Consider the following 20,318-nt stretch of genomic DNA (forward strand, 5'->3'; position numbering starts at 1 on the left):
TGTTATATGTTCATTTCATTCTACATTAAGGGAAACATGCAAGTCTGAAAGTACAGTTTCCCCACCATCTCTTTTACAGCCTGAGAAATTAGGAGGGGCCTCTTCTGAACCTCTCGCCCCACCCAGTCTGCTGTCTCTTATCTTAGGCTCTCCCTTCGAACCAGTTCCCCGAACTGATTCCCACTTCACATTATAAGCAGACAGCGAGATCCAGCTCCAGCACAGCAGCGGAAGATCAACGAGAAGAGAGCTTGCCTTATCAAGGAAGAAGGCAGGGCAACATCTGGTTTGAGCACCGTTCTTAGAAAGCCAGGCGGGGGGGGGGGGGCGGGAAACGTCCTAACCACAGTTGCCACAGAATAAGCGAGCAACTTCCCTCTTCTATTTTTTTTTAATATACCTGCACCAGCCAGCATCTTTTCAGAAGCAGCTGAGTCAGAGGAAGCTTGCCTTCCTAAATTTCAGCGAATCCAGCAGGACCGGGAAGGGAACGGAGCAAGTGGGCAGGGCTTTGATACACACCTGTCTATCAAAACTGAGCCGCCTCGAGGTGATACCCAAAGGGGAGGAAGACTGAGCTGGGAGAAATCTTGGATCGAAGGAGCCGGAGACCAAGGACCAAACGCGCCATGCTCTTCTGTTGGGGGGACGGCTCCTACGGGCAGCTGGGCTTGGGCGAGGAAGGGGCCTCCCAACCGGTCCCACTCCGTCGCGACCCGCCAGCGGTTGGTGTACAAGAAGTGGTCCTGGTGGCTTGCGGGGAGCGGCACACGTTGCTGCTCCTCGCCGATGGGAGCCTGGCTTCTTGCGGGGACAACGCCCAGGGCCAGCTGGGGAAGACCCTCTCCGCGGGACGGCGGCGATGCTACCTGCCAGGTAGGAGCGGGACCCGAGCGGGCTTCTTTTCGAGCACCGCGCATCGGTTTCCCTACACCAGGGGGTCTTCCGACTTGGCCCTTGAATGACTTGTGGACTTCAACTCCCAGAATTCCTCAGGCAGGCAGACTGGCTGAGGAATTGTGGGAGTTGAAGTCCACAAGTCATAAAAGGACCAAGTTTGAAGACCACCACCACCCCTCCGCCCTACACTTTGCCCAGGTTGGCCCATCCAGCCCCAGGTGTGGCTTGTTAGGTCGCGGTTCGTCGAACCCACCGCCAACTCAACGCCCAACCAGCTCGGTGGGCCAACAATCGGATGGGTAGAACCGCTCGGTCCGCTGGAAACAACAACAACAAAGAAACCATCAACCCATCGTTTAGTTTCGCTTTCGTTTTCCTGAGTAGCGCTTCTGAAAACGAATCTCTCCGCGATCGCTTTCGATTTCGCTTTCCCCGTTGGCGTTCCGGGGATGGGGCTCCCGTCCAAGTTGGGGGTTCCAAGAGGGGAGGTTGTTTTTTTTCTTCAATCAAACAGCACCCCCTCCGCAATGGACACTTTGCAGTTGCTGTGTCCTGAGAAAGACCTGATTGACATGGATAAAGGTGAACGCTATTGATCCCCGATCTTACAAAGAAAATGTCCCGTTGCAATGAATGAAACCATGGGCGCTCGCTGTCCCCAAATTGAAGTGTTCCCTTCTCCCGCTCCCTACTCTTAAATGCCCCGTTTAAATTCTGTTGTAATTTCATTTCCATAAATGGCCGGTATCGATAATACAGCCAACGGTGTTGGGTTGTTTTTTTTTTCGGTTAGGGATTTTTTTTAATTATTTCTCTCTTTTGCCCTTTTTAGCTCTATAGGAAAAGAAAAGACAGGAAAAAGTGAGCAATTTTATTCTTGCACGTCTCTCGCCCCCTTTTCTTAAACTAGCTATAAAAGGGTCTCTGTAGAACAGACATGTCAAACACAAGGCCCGGGGGCCAGATCCGGCCCGCAAAGTGGTTTCATGTGGCCCGTGAAACCATCCTGGAAACAGTGAGGGAACAGCCCCCACTGCCTTGGCCCTGGCCCAGAGACCCTCCTCCTGCCAGAGACCCTCAGATCTGTCCCACTCCTGCCCAGGCCCCCATAGGCACCCTTGATGCGAGCGATGTAGAGCTGGCCACGCCCACCCAGTAGGCCATACGCACTCTAGCCACGCCTACCCAGTAGGCCACGCCCACCCAGGCCATACCCACAAGGCCCCTTGAGGGCAACCGCAATGCTGATGCGGCCCTCCATGAAATTGAGTTTGACACCCCTGCTGTAGAAGCAATCTTTTGTCCCGCTTCTTTTATAGAGCCCTGAATTAAATCATAGGAATACAGGATGGATTGAATGTACCAAGTATTATTTCTTTGAGGGCAGAGTGTTACAGAGGGCACACTTTGAATGCACTGTCCTCCAGGCAGAAGGACCTTTTCCTTTCATGTAAAGGAAGTGTGTGAGGGACAAAAAACATGTCTAGTTCAAAGCCTGGAGTAAGATGCTGGAAATAAAATGGAGGCTAAGATGCTGGAAATAAAACGAAGGCTGCTCAGGAAAGGAGGTTCTTGTTTATTGATGAGCAGAACCAGCAACAGCATGCAGTGCTGGGAGAGCTGACAAAATGGCTGAGTGAATGGATGGATCTTTATAGGATTCTGATTGAGGTGCTCCAAGGCAGTCATGTCAAACTCGTGACATCGTGTGACGTATCAGGACTTTTTCCCCATTGCCATCAATGGGGTGGGCAAGGTTTCGGCGTGACGCATCCGGCCCATAGGCCAGCAGTTTGACAGGCCTGCCCCAAGGGATTGTGCAATGTAGTGAACTACTCTAATTGTGGTGGCTCAGTGGGTTAAGACGCTGAGCTTGTCGATCAGAAGATCAGCAGTTTGGCGGGTCGAATCCCGAGTGCTGCATAGTCAGTATGGCTGACTCAGGAATTCTGGGAGTTGAAGTCCATGAGTCATAAAAGAGCCAAAGTTGCCTACCCCTGCCCTGGACAAATGGAAGACACCCAAAGAAGAGAGAAACTGACTCTGCTCTGCTTGGACAGCAGGGTCTATAAAGTGGGGGTAAATGGCTAACTACTGCTCAACCACATCTCTTCAGCAGAAAAGAGGAAAGCAATGAGAATGGACACCTCTGTGGACCATGGAAGTCAGCATTTGTAACTTTCTGTTAGCACTTCTATTCTGTCATGTCCCCTCATCTCATTCCCAGCCTGGGGGTGACCCAGGATAAATTCATCCTTAGCTACATCAATGTGAAAGTCATGTTGTCTACCCTTTTTGAGACTTAAGTAAGAGCAGGCTCAAGGGATATGGAATGTGTTGGGCTGTGTCCTGCATTACCCTGGAGAGAAAGTGGGAAGACCAGAGAAACAGGGTGAGGATCAGCATTTGGTCTTTCGTTGACCCTAGAATAGATCCTTCTAATAACCATGCAAATGAATGTCCTTTTTTCTCCTGGAAAGAACCAATCCAAGCCTTGGAAGCCCAGATGATCACCTACATAACCTGTGGAAAGGAGCACTCATTGGCCATCAGCAACCAAGGGAGGGTATTTTCATGGGGAGCTGGTGGTTTTGGACAGCTTGGCACTGGAATACTAGAGGACTCTTTGATTCCAAAGTAAGTAACTGATTCATATTTTTGTCAAGTAACCTTGTCTAGGGCATAGGAGTCCTTTAGTCAAGAAAACACAGATTTGAATCCTGATTTAATTGTATACTTGGGACATTCTTCTAGATGTGTTCTGTGCTGCATTTATCCCTTGGAATAAATGTGTAGCTTTCCAAACCCAAGAGGGAGATGTTAGGAAATGAATCTGTGACCTTCTGCATGTTCCTTTTCATAGAGGTAGGGTGTTTCCTTTCTTGCTGGATAAGAAACTTGGAAGAGTTGTTGCAACAGGTTTACATCCCTCCCATACCTGGAATGGGAAGCTTTCTGATGCTTCTTTAGACAGTTGAGGAAGCCTTGCAAAATAGCAATATTTCAATAGCACAGACTTATACTGTCCTCTAGTGCTTTACAGCATTCTCCAGGCAGTTTACAACATCAGCATATTGCCCCCAACAATCTGGCTCCTCATTTTAACCACCTCGGAAGGATGGAAGGCTGAGTCAACCTTGAGGCAGTCAGGATCGAACTCCTGTCAGTGAGCAGTGAATAAGCCTGAAATACTGCATTCTAACCACTGCACCACCACAGCTCCTATTCATGTTAGCCTTTGACGAATGAATGAATAAATGAATGAATGAATGCCTTAAAGGATAACCAATTTATTCTTACATATACCATACTTTCATGATGCACAGTTTACTTCATCAGTCTATCTTATTATTTGTTCTATTTTTAAAATAAAGCTTATTTTCCCTAATCTAGTCCCCTGAAATATTGTGGTTTATAACTCCCTTTAGACCCTGCTAAGGATGATGGGAGTTACAGTCCAGCTAACCAAACAACATCAGTGTGGCACAAAATCATCCTAAAATAGCAACTAAAGAAAGAAACGATTTAATGGATTAATGGATTACTCCAAAAAGTCATCATTTACAGTATTTTTTCTCTAATTAGCATGTATCTAGTGTAATTAAGATTTGGAAATCTTTACTATTGATTAAAATACCATTTGATAATTTTTTGTAGTGCTTATCCTATTATTTAATTAATTGACAAAGCCATTAAAAATGGTAATACCCATGCCAAGAATCTTTATATGTGATTCTGTATCCTGACTGCTAATGAATTATTTCTCTTTTTGTTGGATAAATTCTGTAGGAAAATAGATTCATTATCTATGTACAATGTTATACAAGTTGCTTGTGGACACTATCACTCCATAGCACTAACTAAAGGTAATATAAGGTTTTGTTTGTTTATTTATTTGTTTGTTTGTTTATTGCAAGAATTTTTGCTTTTTTCTTGCTTAATTATTTTGGTTGGGGGCAAGGAGCTCATTTTTTCTCTTAATATCTTTTATTACGTGCATCTACACACACGCTCCTTCATAGTTGTAAGATTTTACTAGGCAAAGACTAGATTTGTTAAGAGATTACTGTAAATCTGGATTGATACAGAATTTAGAAGGCAAAGTTTGCTGCAAACAGATAATTCTGTCTTCTATGATGTCAACCTGAAATACAGGGAGTCCTCAACTTACGACCCCAATTGAGCCAAAATTTCTGTTATTAAGTGAGACACTTGTTAAGTGAGTTTTGCCCCATTTTATGACCTTTGTTATCACATTTGTTAAGTGAATCACTGCAGTAATTTAGTTACTAACATGGTTGTAAAGTGAATCTGGCTTCTGTATTGACTTCCTTATCGGAAGGTCGCAAAAGAGGATCACATGACTTTGGGACACGGCAGCCATCATAAGTATGAGTCAGTTGCCAAGCATCTGAATTTTGATCACATGACCATGGGGATGCTGCAGTGGTTGTAAGTGCAAAACAGACATAAATTACTTTTCATTGCCATTGTAACTTCAAATGGTCACTAAACAAGCTGTTGTAAGTCAAGGATTACCTGTAGGCAGGCGAGAATGCAGATCTACGCACATGTTGGCATTTACTAGCTTGGTAGTTGTTGTGTGAAACTCTATTGCCCCAACCATTTAGAGAAGATAATGAGACACGGAAGGTATTTCCACAAAATAGAAAGCTTTACAGCTGTCCTTCTACTTAGAACAGGGGTCTTCAAACTTGGCCCTTTTATGACTTGTGGACTTCAACTCCCAGAATTCCTCAGCCAGCCTGGCTGAGGAATTCTGGGAGTTGAAGTCCACAAGTCATAAAAGGGCCAAGTTTGAAGACCCCTGACTTAGAATAAATGGCAGTGCAAAGCTTTTGGGCATAAAAGCATCCATGGTAACTCTGAATGGTTTTTGTGATATTCCACCAAAAATCATTCCATGAATCTACAAGATTTCACGAGAGAACAAATACAATTTTGAGGGTGTGATAATTGATAATCCATGAAATCTGGTAAACTTGTAAGATGTTTGTCATGTTAAAAGTTGAGGGGCCGGTAGATCTTTGTCTACCAGAACAAGTTGACAATTCATATTCTAATGAATGTAATGGTGGGGTTTTTTTCCTTCTTTTTTTCCCAATGAAGATGGCCGAGTTTTTTCATGGGGACAGAACATCCATGGTCAGCTGGGTCTTGGCAAAGGACTTCCATCCCAAGCTACTCCGTGTAACATTTCCTCTCTTGCTGGCGTCCCCGTGGCCCAGGTGGCTGCTGGTGGAGCACACAGCTTTGTCTTGTCTCATTCTGGCGTAGTCTATGGCTGGGGAAGGAACAATGCACATCAGTTGGGTTTAAATCAGAGAACTCCAAAAGGTAAGTCCAGGGGTAGGCAACCTTGGCTCTTTTATGACTCGTGGACTTCAACTCCCAGAATTCCTGAGCCAGCATGGCTCAGCTTGGAAACTCTCCCTTTCCCCTCAGCATGGCTGGCTCAGGAATTCTGGGAGTTGAAGTCCACGAGTCATAAAAGAGCCAAGGTTGCCTACCCCTGGGTAAATCTGTCTTCAGTTTATCCCAGGAAAGTGTCCATGCTGCTTGGTTACTTCCTTTTATTTCTCTTTTTATTGAAGAGAAAAAATAATTTGGGGAATATCAAGAATCCAATGATCATGTACAATAAAATAACAGTAAATCATTGAATAAATGTCTTTATTTTGTTCTGTCAAACAGAAATCACATCAGGCTTTGACCCTGCAAAGCACATCTTATGCAGTGAATAAGTAAAAGCGGGTTTCATGTCTTTAGAGCAGCGTTTCCCAACCTTTAGGAACTTGAAGATGCGTGGACTTCAACTCCCAGAATTCCCCAGCCAGCTATGCTGGCTGGGGAATTCTGGGAGTTGAAGTCCACGCATCTTCAAGTTCCTAAGGTTGGGAAACGCTGCTTTAGAGTAATATATTTCCCTTGTCTGTCTGATACCTGCAGTTAACAACATTATTAAAACATATTAAGCCAAAGTATGTTTGGTTTGGTTTAAATGTTTTGATGTCCCAGCCTCTGTGGATTGTAAACATGGTGTTTGTCTTAGTATGTTGCAGGTGTTGGCCACTTGTGGTTCATTTAAGGAAATATAAAAAATCCTGGCCTGATTGGTGAGTCCAGAAAGGCAACTAGGATTTCTGCCAAGTCTTTGAAGGTTGCCTGATGCTGGGTCTTAATTTAAGAGATAGAGAAACTGACTCCTTTTTATTATGATCATAATCTCAGTTTATAAACAAAAGGATCCAAACCTAAGGGTTGCATCTATATAGATCAGACATGTCAAACTCACAATGTCATGTGATGTTGCGCAACGTTTTGGGACAGTTTTGCCATTGCCGGCAATGGGGTGGGTGCGGCTTCCGCGTGACACATCCAGCTCATGGGCTGGCAGTTTGACACCTCTGTTCAAGATCTTTCCCTTATATATTCTTAAGAGCAGCAAAAGACCCTGTAGACTTGCATCTGGATAAAACTGGTTCCCACCAAGCTGGGCAAAAAATAAAATAAAATTTTAAAATTAAAGCTTTTAGAATAATGTATTAAAGCATTGACAGACTGACTGAAAATCAGCAGTGATGAGTTAGAAATGGTGATTCACTTAAAATAAAACCTGAGTCTATGAAATGGTATAAGGCAGACGTGTGACATATCGGAGCTTTTTCCCCATTGCTGGCAATGGGGTGGGTGCAGTTTTTTCGTGACGGCAGTTTGACACCCCTGGTATAGGGTTTCCTGCCTGAGTAGGGGGTTGGACTAGATGACGTCCAAGGTACCTTCCAACATCATCATCATCACCATTATTAACAAATTGGAGAACTTAACTTTGGGGAACTTACAAAGGGACTCCTTGAGACTGCAATATCATGAAGTCTTTTTGCCAACTTTTGGGAATTAAATTTCAACAAGAGAGGATAAGGAGGGTAGGGGTAGGGTGTGAGTTAGCTTCTAGGGATAGACTTGTAAGCCAATCAGTTGATACTTTGGATGACCTGATTTGATTCTTTTAGGTGATTGCTATAGGATAGGTCCTCTTTAGCATAGGACTTAGTCCTAAAAGAGTTAGTTTCTCCCTAGATCAGGAGTAGGCAACCTTGGCTCTTTTATGACTCGTGGACTTCAATACCCAGAATTCCTGAACTAGCCATGCTGACTCAGGAATTCTGGGAGTTGAAGTCCACAAGTCATAAAAGAGCCAAGGTTGCCTACCCCTGCCCTAGATGATCTAATAAGGCAGGGTGACTTTGATTGATCCCTTAAGCATATATTTTTGTTTAGGAAAAAAATGTCTGGCATAGAATAGAAGAGGGTTACATTCATCATATCCAATTTTTAAAACAATATTAAAATATCTAAAATATATAACTGGCATAATTATTAATTATTACATAATTAATGAAGGCTATTATTTTAAAATTATTATGAGTTTGAATGATGGGTTCAAAGTAGAATGTGAGCACAAAAAGTGGTAGTGATGGCTTGAACATATGTTTGTTCCCTTGTCAGCCATGCCGGCTCAGGAATTCTGGGAGTTGAAATCCACAGGTCATAAAGTTTCCATTGCTGCCCACTTCTGGCGTAGACAAAGAACCGCTTCTCAAGCCACCATCTTTGTCCCTCACTTCAAAAACAGTGACAGTCTGAAGATTTTGGAAACATTTTGGAAACCTCTAAAGTGGCTTTTCAAAGCTTGCTGTGACTACTTTAATTCAATTTCTGTTACACTAATGAGTTTAATCACAGTAGCTTACTTAATAAATAATGGCGTTTTTTAATAAACTTTGGGATAGTTCTTGGAATATTCATGTAAAACGTTACAATATTCTGGTGTGGTTTTCGTTTCAACAGAACAGGTCTTCAAACCCTACTCAGTAGGTGCCCTGAGAAGCCTTGAAGTGACTTCTGTTAGCTGTGGAGATAAACATACGGCTGTGCTCACCAAGGTATTCTCTTTTTAAACGTACTTTTCATATTGTTAGTAGCAGTTTGTTAACTGGATATTGGGAATTGTTCTGTAGAATATTCAGGAAGCTTTGAGTTCTACATGTAAGAAATGATGGAACGGACATGGTCTCTATGGTAATACAATTGTAAGAAAAACTTAGCCATATCAGACAGAAGCTTACCAGGTCCAGCATTCTGTTCCCACAGGGTCTAACAAAAGACCACCAAAACATTCATCATGTTGTGCAGGATCTGAGGAGTTGCTTGATAAAGAAATACGGGAAAACAGAAGTTGCCTTTATAAAGCTTTACGTTTTTATTCAGCTGAACAAAGATGGGCCTGTATCCATGACTCTGCAAGTGCCCAAAGACAGCAAGGCCATCTGCACCTATTCACAATTAATACTTTTTTTCCCCTAATGCCGGCTTAACAATCAAAATGCCCATCCATGAATAGGAACCTAGTAATATTCTGCTAATATTCAGTGATGATAATAACCGTATAGACATCATAACTAGCAGCTCTTGATGCAATTATTTGGTGACAACTATTCTGTTGCAAGTGACACAATAATACACTTTTTTGAATCGCATGTGGCAGGAGGTTTCACAAGGTTGGATGGGTTTGGAAGCCAAATGCAGTATGGAGACAATAACTTATTTCACTAGCACCAAGCCATGTTTTCTGAAATCATGGCTTACCAAATACAGTACATCAGGGTTAACAGAGAATGCTAAACCATAAAGTGAAACTTGCAGATCACAGTGGCAGATTGCACACAACATGCTAGGCAAGCCAGAAGCCACCAAATTACATTATCAGTGTGCAGAACTTATGAACCTAGAACTGCTTAACAATTAGACACGTGTTCAGATATTTCTCCATAGGGACCTTATTTAAATTGGGTCATTGTGGTGGCTGAGATTTGAATTTGCTCATTAGCGCATAGGTGAATATTTTTGTTTTTCTCTTTGGCTAGAAACATTTTTAGCTTTGTTTCACGCTTTAATGTTGCTGTCTTCCTTCCTTTCTGTATTTTTCAATGTTCCTGCTGGATCAGAGCTATGAGCTTACATGCTCTAAGGGTGGAGAGGTGGAGAAAAGATGTTGGGAAACTTCAAACTATTTTGGTGGATTCTTTTTTCTTGCTGCAAAAGACCATGTTGCAAAACGAGATAGCTGCAGTTGGAGTCGGGCACACTTGCCTGCAAATATAACCTATGTTCTCCAAGACAACAACACATAGTAGCAGAAATGTATAATAAAACTAATATATGTGGCTGGGGGAAAAATTGATGGTGCTTGATTTGTTAAAATCCTTCGTAGAGTGGCTGTGTTTTCACCTTTGGAGATGACAGTGCAGGACAATTAGGACACAACTCTTCAAAGACTGGCCCTCAGAAAATCGATGAGATTGATGGTCCAGTTTCCCAAGTGTCCTGTGGAAAGTACGTACCATCTCTTCCCTTCCACATCTATGTGAGTGGTTGTGCATGTGTTTTTGAGGGAGACTGATATTGTTGTTGTTGTTAGCTGCGAAGTCGTGTCCGACCCATCGCGACCCTATGGACAACATTCCTCCAGGCCTTCCTGTCTTCTACCATCTTCTGGAGTCCATTTAAGCTCACACCTACTGCTTCAGTGACTCCATCCAGCCACCTCATTCTGTCGTCCCCTTCTTCTATTGCCCTCGATCTTTCCCAGCATTAGGCTCTTCTCCAGTGAGTCCTTCCTTCTCATTAGGTGGCCAAAGTATTTGAGTTTTAGCTTCAGGATCTGGCCTTCTAAAGAGCAGTCAGGATTGATCTCCTCTAGGACTGACCGGTTTGATCGCCTTGCGGTCCAAGGGACTCGCAGGAGTCTTCTCCAGCACCATAGTTCAAAGGCCTCAATTCTTTGGCGCTCAGCCTTTCTTATGGTCCAACTTTCACTGCCATACATTGCAACTGGGAAGACCATAGCCTTGACTATACGCACTTTTGTTGACAGGGTGATGTCTCTGCTTTTTAGTGTGCTGTCTAGATTTGCCATGGCTTTCCTCCCCAGGAGCAAGCGTCTTTTAATTTCTTGGCTACAGTCCCCATCTGCAGTGATCTTGGAGCCCAGGAAAACAAAATCTGTCACTACCTCCATTTCTTCCCCATCTATTTGCCAGGAATTGAGAGGGCCAGATGCCATGATCTTGGTTTTCTTAATGTTAAGTTTCAACCCAAGTTTTGCACTCTCCTTCTTCACCCGCAACAAGAGGCTCTTTAGTTCTTCTTCACTTTCTGCCATTAGAGTGGTATCATCTGCGTATCTTAGGTTGTTGATATTTCTTCCGGCAATCTTAATTCCAACTTTTGATTCATCTAGCCCTGCCTTTCTCATGATGTGCTCTGCATATAAGTTAAATAGGCAGGGCGACAGTATACAGCCTTGCCGGACTCCTTTCCCAATTTTGAACCAATCAGTGGTTCCGTGTCCAGTTCTCACTGTTGCTTCTTGACCCGCATATAGGTTTCTCAAGAGACAAATAAGATGGTCTGGTACTCCCATCTCTTTAAGAACTTGCCACAGTTTGTTATGATCCACACAATCAAAGGCTTTAGCATAGTCAATGAAGCAGAAGTAGATGTTTTTCTGGAACTCCCTAGCTTTCTCCATGATCCAGCGTATGTTGGCAATTTGATCTCTAGTTCCTCTGCCTCTTCGAAATCCTGCCTGTACTTCTGGTAGTTCTCGATCCACATACTGCTGAAGTCTAGCTTGTAGGATTTTAAGCATGACTTTACTAGCATGAGAAATGAGTGCAATGGTGCGATAGTTTGAACATTCTTTGGCACTGCCTTTCTTTGGAATTGGAATGTAAACTGATCTTTTCCAATCCTGTGGCCACTGTTGAGTTTTCCAAATTTGCTGGCAAATTGAGTGTAGCACTTTTACTGCACTGTCTTTTAAGATTTTGAATAGCTCAGCTGGAATACTGTCACCTCCACTAGCTTTGTTGTTGCTCAGCTTTTCTAAGGCCCACTTCACCTCACATTCTAGGATGTCTGGCTCGAGGTCAGTGACCACCTCATTGTGATTATCTGGGACATTAAGCTCATTCTTGTATAGTTCTTCTGTGGAATTTTGCCACCTCTTCTTAATCTCTTCTGCCTCTGTTAGGTCCCTGCCATTTTGGTCCTTTATCATGCCCATTTTTGCATGAAACGTTCCCTTCATCTCTCCAATTTTCTTGAAAAGATCTCTGGTCCTCCCTATTCTATTGTTTTCTTCTATTTCTTTGCACTGTTCATTTAAGAAGGCATTCTTATCTCTTCTAGCTATTCTCTGGAATTCTGCATTCAATTGGGCATATCTATGTTTTTCTCCCTTGCCTTTCGCTTCCCTCCTTTCCTCAGCTATTTGCAAAGCTTCCTCAGACAGCCATTTTGCTTTCTTGCATTTCTTTTTCTTTGGGATGGTTTTGGTTGCTACCTGTTGTACAATGTCGCGAACCTCTGTCCATAGTTCTTCAGGCACTCTGTCTATCAGATCTAATTCCTTAAATCTATTTGTCACCTCTACTGTATATTCAACAGGGATATGATTTAATTCATACCTGAGTGGCCTAGTGCTTTTCCCTACTTTCTTCAGTTTAAGCCTAAACTTTGCAACAAGAAGCTCATGGTCTGAGCCACAGTCAGCTCCTGGTCTTGTTTTTACTGACTGTATAGAGCTTCTCCATCTTTGGCTGCAGAGCATATAGTCAATCTGATTTCTGTGTTGACCATCTGGTGATGTCCATGTGTAGAGCCGTCTCTTGGGTTGTTGGAAAAGAGTGTTTGCTATGACCATCGTATTCTCTTGACAAAATTCTATCAGCCTGTGCCCTGCTTCATTTTGTACTCCAAAGCCAAACTTGCCTGTTATTCCGGTTATCTTTTGGCTTCCTACTTTAGCATTCCAATCCCCCATGATGATAAGGACATCATTTTTTGGTGTTAGTTCTATAAGGTGCTGTAGGGCTTCATAGAACCGGTCAATTTCATCCTCTTCAGCACTGGTGGTTGGGGCATAGACTTGGACTACTGTGATATTGAATGGTTTGCCTTGGATTCGAACTGAGATCATTCTGTCATTTTGAGGATTGTATCCCAGTATTGCTTTTCCTACTCTTTTATTGACTATGAAGGCTACTCCATTTCTTCTGAGGGATTCTTGCCCGCAGTAGTATACCTGATGGTCATCTGAATTAAGTTCACCCATTCCTGTCCATTTTAGTTCGCTGATACCTAAGATGTCGATGTTCAGTCTTGTCATCTCTTGTTTGACCACGTTCAGCTTTCCTTGATTCATGGATCTTACATTCCAGGTTCCTATGGAGAAAAAATCTTTACAGCATCGGACTTTCCTTTCACCACCAGACATATCCACAGCTGAGCGTCCTTTCGGCTTTGGCCCAGTCGCTTCATTCTTTCTGGCGCTACTAGTACTAGCCCTCTGCTCTTCCCCAGTAGCATATTGAACGCCTTCCGACCTGAGGGGCTCATCTTCCAGCGTCATATCGTTTTGCCTTTTGGTACTGTCCATAGGGTTTTCATGGCAAAGATACTGGAGTGGGTTGCCATTTCCTTCTCCAGTGGATCACGTTTTGTCAGAACTCTCAGCTATGACCTGTCCGTCTTGGGTGGCCCTGCACGGCATAGCTCATAGCTTCATTGAATTACGCAAGCCCCTTCGCCACGACAAGGCAGTAATCCATGAAGGGGTTCATATGGGAAGCTGACAGTGTTTTGTTTTTTCTGCAGCTATCACACCCTTTGTTTCTCTGCTCCTGGGCAGTTGTGGTGTTTTGGACGTGGTTTCCTGCAGGACACAGAAAGTCCGGGATCGGATAGCAAACAGGAAGAAAGAAAGTGTATTGACATCAGTGCTCTTCTGGGCCCTAATGGTACCTTTTCAAGTCCAGAATCCAAAATAATCTTAATACAATAATGTGGCAGGGGAGGGCAACATACAGCCATATCTAAGCACATTAAAGACATTCCATGCCTTTGAAAACAGATGGTTAATTCTCTTTGAAAAGTGACACCTAAAAGTCAGATTTGAATTGAATATATTTTATTCAGTGTTTGCTGATCTTTTTGACATTCTGATCAAACATTTACAGAAGTTCTTTTGGGTTAAATTTTTTTAGGTTTTTGTGTTGTGCCGTACTCTTAGTCTAACGTGGTACACCCACAACTCCGGGGGAGGGGGGTTTTATCATCAAGATCATCACGAAACTTTGTGAAGTGTTTTGGGTTGAGATTTAATGACTAGACATAAATCACCCAATGTGCTTCCATGGCTGAAGGTGGACTCAAAACTGGTTATACTTTGTCCTAAATCAAGACCTTAATTTTTACTTGATTTGATTTGTCAGTTTTAGATAATGTCCATCTCATTCACAGAGTCACTCTAGGTGGTGTACAGTTAAAAGCATAAAAACGTAGCGTTTAAAAATGCAGTGCATCAGTAAAAGGAGCCAGATAGAAACAAAAATAAAATAAATTGAAGTTAAAAAGGATCTTAAGGTGCCAACCAGGACTGAGTGCTTTCTGGAGCCCAATATTATCATGGTCTGAGTTAATTTTTAAATGTGGGAATTAGGAGATTGCTTTTTCTGATTTCTGAGAGAGCAAATATCATAATTTGGGGGGTTGATTATCTGGCAGCTTTTGAAGTTCAGAACAGGATATTCTGCCTCTCCAGTTGACAAAAATTGGGAAGAATACAGATGAATGTGCATTTATTATACTGGTAGAGAAAAAGGATGTAGTAATTTTAGGAGTCTTACATTTTAATCAGCTGGCAGGAGGGTAGAAATAGAGAATTGTATAAATTTGTAATTTGTTGATCAGTGAAAGCAAAATAAAGGGTTTTTTTTAATGCAGTAAATTCTGTAAAATCTCTTAATATGCACAACATTTTGGTTGCAAAATTAAACTTAATGTATGATTGGGGTGAGCACAATATTCTCCTGTTTATCATGAAAAGAAAATAGATCAATGTTAGTGGAGAATGAGAACTTCTGCATGTTATGTTAGAAAGTTTAATGAAGAAAAAGAAATTTGAGGGATAAAACAATTACAAGATGCAGGTGAATTTCTTCTGGAAATTTCAGAAGCACCTCCATACTATAAATCCCAAGAGAAAGAAAGGAGAAGAAATTACAGAAATATTGTACTTAATACAATAATAATAATAACATCTGTGCAAACAACAACAACAACAACAATAATAATAATAATAATAATAATACACTTATTTTCATATCATTGTAGAATTATTGGGAGTCCAGGTTTTTGCTGGAGCATATGTCAGCTTTGTCAATATATTTCAGGTAATCTTTTTATTTCTTTTGTAAACTATCTAGACTTCAATGTCATTATCAAACCATCAGTATGCTAAATTAATACTAGACTTTGTAGCACTTCAAATAGAAGATGTTGTAAAGACACTATATGTTAATATTAGGAAAATAACTAAAATCATGAAGTTTGATCCTGTCTTGGACCCAAATTTAGATACTTAATAAACACTTTCAATCAGTCCTTTCTGTGTCCTCTAGAATAATGGTTGAGTAAACACACCAGTTTAAGTCTTTTCAAGCATAATTCATTGTATAGATCATCATTTGGGATCACCAAGTCTGTTGTGACATGAACTATGATACAGTCCACATGGACTGAATTCGCACAATTTAGAAAGAGAAAAGCCGAACAATCCATTTTAGAAGTTCATATGATATGTCCTGATCACTTGTCCAATGCATCCCCCAAAGCCTTGGATACATTCTGCAGAGGACCCCCAATTACCAAAAAATGCTTAATGAGACAGAAGATGGAAAAATTGAAATATATGACTGGAAAGTAATCACATTAAAAAAATTAATTTTAAACATACAAAATTGTAAATGATTTCTTGAATGACCGTCTCCTCATTCAATAGCATTATGTAGTTCTTGGCCCAGAGAAAGATGGATACTGTGGGCTTAGCACAATATGTGAACCCACTCAATATCTGCAAAGAACTTTCTGCATCTGTGTGTACAAGTAGCCCTTGACTTATAAGTGGTTGCTTAGCAACTGATCAGAGTTATGAAGGACTCTCCCAAAAGCTATTTATTACCAGTTCTGAAATTAAAAGGGGTACTCCCCAATGGTCATATGACCACATTTTAGTTATGATGTTTATATGTTTTTACCGGAAACTGGCATTTATTTCTGGTTTCTGACAAAAACATAACAAAACCCATAGTGAACTATAGGTTCGCTTTATGACTGCCACAAAAACATTCATAAAATCGGGTCAGTCACATGATGACACACTTTACAACCATAATTGCCAGGTTCATTTACAGCCATAAATGAAGGACTACCTGTATTTTGTAAATGCAGCTATTCTAATAAGTACCAACATGCCTAAATGAAATGTGTTTTTAGGCTGCACATGAAAGTTTCTTCTCTAGACATTTGGATAATTCGTCAACTTGCAATGATAGTTTCCCCAAAGTTGCATTGTGCTGGACCAGTATATAGCCATCTGGTCCATTATATAGCTAGCTTAGGAATTAAGAGCTGTGTTAGAGCATCTAGCATTTAAAGAGTTAAAAGCTGTATCCTTAAAAGAACTTTGTTGGAATGTTTAGCATTTGAAGGGTTAAATGCTGTCTCCTTAAGAGATGGCCTCTGGGAAATGTAGTCTAGTTGTTAGTCAGTTTCTATATCTTATCTAGTCAGTGGGAGGGGCTTCAAAGTTTATTACAGGAAGTCCTGGTTACATGCCCAGGTTGTAAAATCCTTTGTCTATCAAGCATCATGCACGCATAGATTGGCATTTGTAACCATGCCTATCTGAGATGGGGAATTATTCCTTTTTACCTGCGAGAATGGACAGATATAAATATGACCAGATATATCTACTGCAAAGTAAGTCTCTGCTTAGAATTCCTAGACAATAAATATTTGTTTAAATCCATTTTGTGGAGTTTATGCTGTCTGGATCAGGACTATTAATGCATCTCAAATCTACGGTTCCAGTATGTGCATCGTCAACTTGCAATAATAGTTTCCCAAAAGTTGAATTTCCCACTTTCTACAGGAACATGAATGAGAATTGACCAAGGATCTCAGCAGTGCTTTTTTTGTTAAAAAAAAGGTGCCAGAACTCACACATGTGATACAACCAGCCTTGCCTACCCTACAAGGTTCTATCCAAAAAAGGTGCCAAAACTCCGTTCTGGGCATTCTATGACAAAAAAAGCCCTGGATCTCAGCCATCTCAAAGGTTTATATTATGAAGCATTGGTTATGTGAGATAGCAACCACATTTTTTTCACTTGGGTTTCTCTTTATTAAGGCTTCTGCATGTGCTAATGCAACCACCTCTTTGGAAGCCTTGCCTAGGATCAGCCAGCTGGACAGAGGACTGATTGAGAAATGGAAGTCAGCGGAAATAGGAAGTGAAGCACAGCAGGATGCTAAAAGGTTGCTACTTGTATTGCCTGTTTCTGATGGGAAAATTTTATTTTTGTAAGCACTTATCAGCCCTTTGTGGTAGTCAGGCAAGAAGCACACCGAGGAGTATCTCTTGTAAAGTTACATTAAGCAAAATTTTGCACGTCTAAAAGTGCATAGCTCTTCCCCTCACTTTTAGACTCTTAAAATTAGGGAAGGTCCCTAGTTGTTTCTTGCAAGGTTTCCTGCTTGAGCAAGAAGATTCCTTCCAACTCTTCTGTTTGCCATGCCTCCATTCCTTTTGCAAGCTCAGCTGCTAGACTGTCATCTATATCAGGGGTCCCCAACCCTGGGCCGCAGCCCACTACCTGTTTGAAACCAGGCCGTGGGAGAAATGGGCAAACATTCATGTGTGAAGCTTCACTTGTGCAAGCAGTGGGCAAGCTCGCACATGGGCACAAAGCTCCATTCCCATGAGTGGAGGGCACTTGGGCTTGCGTGCAAAGCTCCATTTCTTCAAATGGAGCTTCACATGTGCCTGCCACTCACATGTCTCCCACCCACACCAGACTGGGCTGCCAAGCTGGAAAGGTTGGGGACCGCTGGTCTAGATGGCGACTCTTCTTCCTGTCTCACATTCCCACATATCATTACAGCACTCTTGAGCCATTAAGGGAATGAATGGCATATAAATACTCTAAAATATTATGTTCCATCCTGTTCTTATCTTTGAACTTGAAAACTGTTCTCCAGCAGATGGATGGGTCAACATTCTATTAGAAGTAAAGTTCTGTCTGTTTCTACCCTACCAGCAGATAGCTGATCAGTGAAGAATAAGATCAAGTTAATGGAGCTTGAACAAATGTTAATCAGAGCAATTATGGTGTTGTACACTGTGCAAGTTTTCCAAACAAAGACCAATGTTATTTCTGAATGTACATAAAAAGTCATTCTTTCTACAGGGAACTTGTAGCTCTCCAGATATTGTTGAATCTTAAGTTTCTAGCATTTCTCATCATTGGCCGTATCAAGAGCAGTTTGAGGTTATAGTTCAGCAACATCTGGAAGGCGTGATATCCTACAGTTTTGCTCCCTGTCAATCGTATTTCATTCAGTGCCACAATATGACATAATTGACTATTTCTGATACAATAATTGTCCCTAAATTTTATATCCAAAGAGAAGAAAAGAAGCATAGGATGCGAGATTTGTACACAGATATGTGGAAAGTAAACCTTCTCAAGATTTACGTGGAAGTTGTTGAACTCTTATTTATATTTTCTGATTCACATTTTATTCGGACTATAAATTAAAGGAAGTAATTTAAGTCATGCTGGACACGGTGGGAGTTATTTCCACGCAAGTATAAAGCTGGGTTGGTATGCCAGTGTTTTATTAATTGCTTTTCTTTTTATCTTTCTGGTAGGGAGATAGAAGAAATTTTTTCCTCACCTCCTTGCTTAACAGCAAGCTTCTTAAAAACAAGGTGAGTAGCATGCATTGTAGGCAGCAGTGCTGTTGGATTCTCGGGAAAGAATTCCAAGTCCTGACTCAATAGTGCTGGGATCCCCAACCTCCAGCCCATGGCATACTACCGGGCTGTGGTCTGTTTGCAACTAGGCCCTGTGAGTAGTGCATGCACAGTGCAACACACAAGTGATGGGCTGGCAGGTATGTGTGTAAGTCGAGCTGCACACGTGTGCATCAGCCTGCTGCTCATGTGGGCTGGTTGCCCTCTCCCCCCCTCAGCTGGGCCACCAAGCCACAAAGGTTGGGGACCGCTGCACTAGTGTAACCCAAGTGAATTTAATATCTGCAGAAAATGTTGGTTTATTGCATTTATCTGCTCCCTTTCTTCTATCTGATCAGGACAATATTTCCAGACTAATTGTAATTTCCCAGCCACTTTTCGAGGTTAGTTGGGTTGCAGAGTAGTTAATAACCCAATTCACAAGCTAGCTCTGTGACTGAATGAAGATTTCGATGTAAATCCATTCCAAATTCTTCAAATCATTGTGCCTACAAAATGTCCCGTTTCCTTTAAAAATGAAGGCCCTGGGCTCTTGAGATTATTAAAGTATTTCCACTTCACTGCTGCTTGCATACCCATAATCCTGCCAGATAGTTGGAAGACAAATTGCAGTCATCCTCAATCTTGTTACGCTCAAAAAACTGAAAACCAGGAGGAAAAAAATCACCGCCATGCCATGGCCCTTCTGAATCTTGCACTAACAGACATCCCGTCATCTCCAAACTATATAAAAGGAAATAAAATACTGTACGTTATTTGTCCTTCCCACCCATGCCCTTATTTCAAAGGTGCTTTTTTCATGAGGCAACTGGACTTTCTTGTTTTTCTTGAAGATGTTTCGCTTCTCATCCGAGAAGCTTCTTCAGCTCTGACGGGATGGTGGGGAATGGCAGAAGCTTCTTGGATGAGAAGCGAAACGTCTTCAAAAAACCAAAGAAAGTCCAGTTGCCTCATGAAAAAGCACCTTTGGGACAACCATGACCTGGATGCCTGAGAATAGAGGTCCTTATTTCAGTTTTTTTATCTGGGTCTATGCTATAAGTAAAAGGGACGCGGTGGCTCAGTGGGTTAGGATGCTGAGCCTGTCGATCAGAAGGTCGGCAGTTTGGCGGATCGAATCCCGAGTGCCGCGTAGCAGAGTGAGCACCTGTTACTCGTCCCAGCTTCTGCCAACCTAGCAGTTTGAAAGCATGTAAAAATGCAAGTAGAAAAATAGGGACCACTGCGGTGGGAAGGTAACAGCGTTCCGTGCGCCTTTGGCGTCTAGTCATGCCGGCCACATGACCACGGAGACGTCCTCGGACAAGCTCTGGCTCTTTGGCTTTGAAACGTAGATGAGCACTGGCCCCTAGAGTCGGAAACGACTAGCACGCATGTGCGGGGGAACCTTTATCTTTACCTTTTTATGCTATAAGTTGGTAAGTAAATATACTCCCAGTGGCTTATTTGA

At 42.1% G+C, this 20,318-nt stretch overlaps 1 protein-coding gene across 4 annotated transcripts in view; it reads left to right on the forward strand.

Moving 5' to 3' along the window:
• Nucleotides 1–156: 156 nt before the first annotated feature.
• Nucleotides 157–20,318, forward strand: part of LOC308670898 (putative E3 ubiquitin-protein ligase HERC6) — a 38,336-nt gene continuing 18,174 nt past the window's right edge. Inside the window, exons 1-11 of one of the 4 annotated variants that reach the window (XM_081332707.1) lie at nucleotides 647–876; nucleotides 1,733–1,761; nucleotides 3,381–3,537; nucleotides 4,690–4,766; nucleotides 6,031–6,258; nucleotides 8,773–8,867; nucleotides 10,196–10,317; nucleotides 13,645–13,787; nucleotides 15,163–15,221; nucleotides 17,240–17,367; nucleotides 18,764–18,823. In XM_081332707.1, the coding sequence (XP_081188833.1) occupies nucleotides 863–876; nucleotides 1,733–1,761; nucleotides 3,381–3,537; nucleotides 4,690–4,766; nucleotides 6,031–6,258; nucleotides 8,773–8,867; nucleotides 10,196–10,317; nucleotides 13,645–13,787; nucleotides 15,163–15,221; nucleotides 17,240–17,367; nucleotides 18,764–18,823 (1,112 nt within the window). In that variant the 5' untranslated portion in view covers nucleotides 647–862. Of the gene's footprint in view, nucleotides 877–1,732; nucleotides 1,762–3,380; nucleotides 3,538–4,689; nucleotides 4,767–6,030; nucleotides 6,259–8,772; nucleotides 8,868–10,195; nucleotides 10,318–13,644; nucleotides 13,788–15,162; nucleotides 15,222–17,239; nucleotides 17,368–18,763; nucleotides 18,824–20,318 lie in introns of all 4 variants that reach the window. The other 3 variants (XR_014027110.1, XM_081332706.1, XM_081332708.1) reach the window with 3 other exon arrangements.

The sequence above is a fragment of the Vipera berus genome (genome assembly GCF_964194415.1).
Source record: "Vipera berus genome assembly, chromosome: 7".
In the NCBI taxonomy this organism is placed as follows: Eukaryota; Metazoa; Chordata; class Lepidosauria; order Squamata; family Viperidae; genus Vipera; species Vipera berus.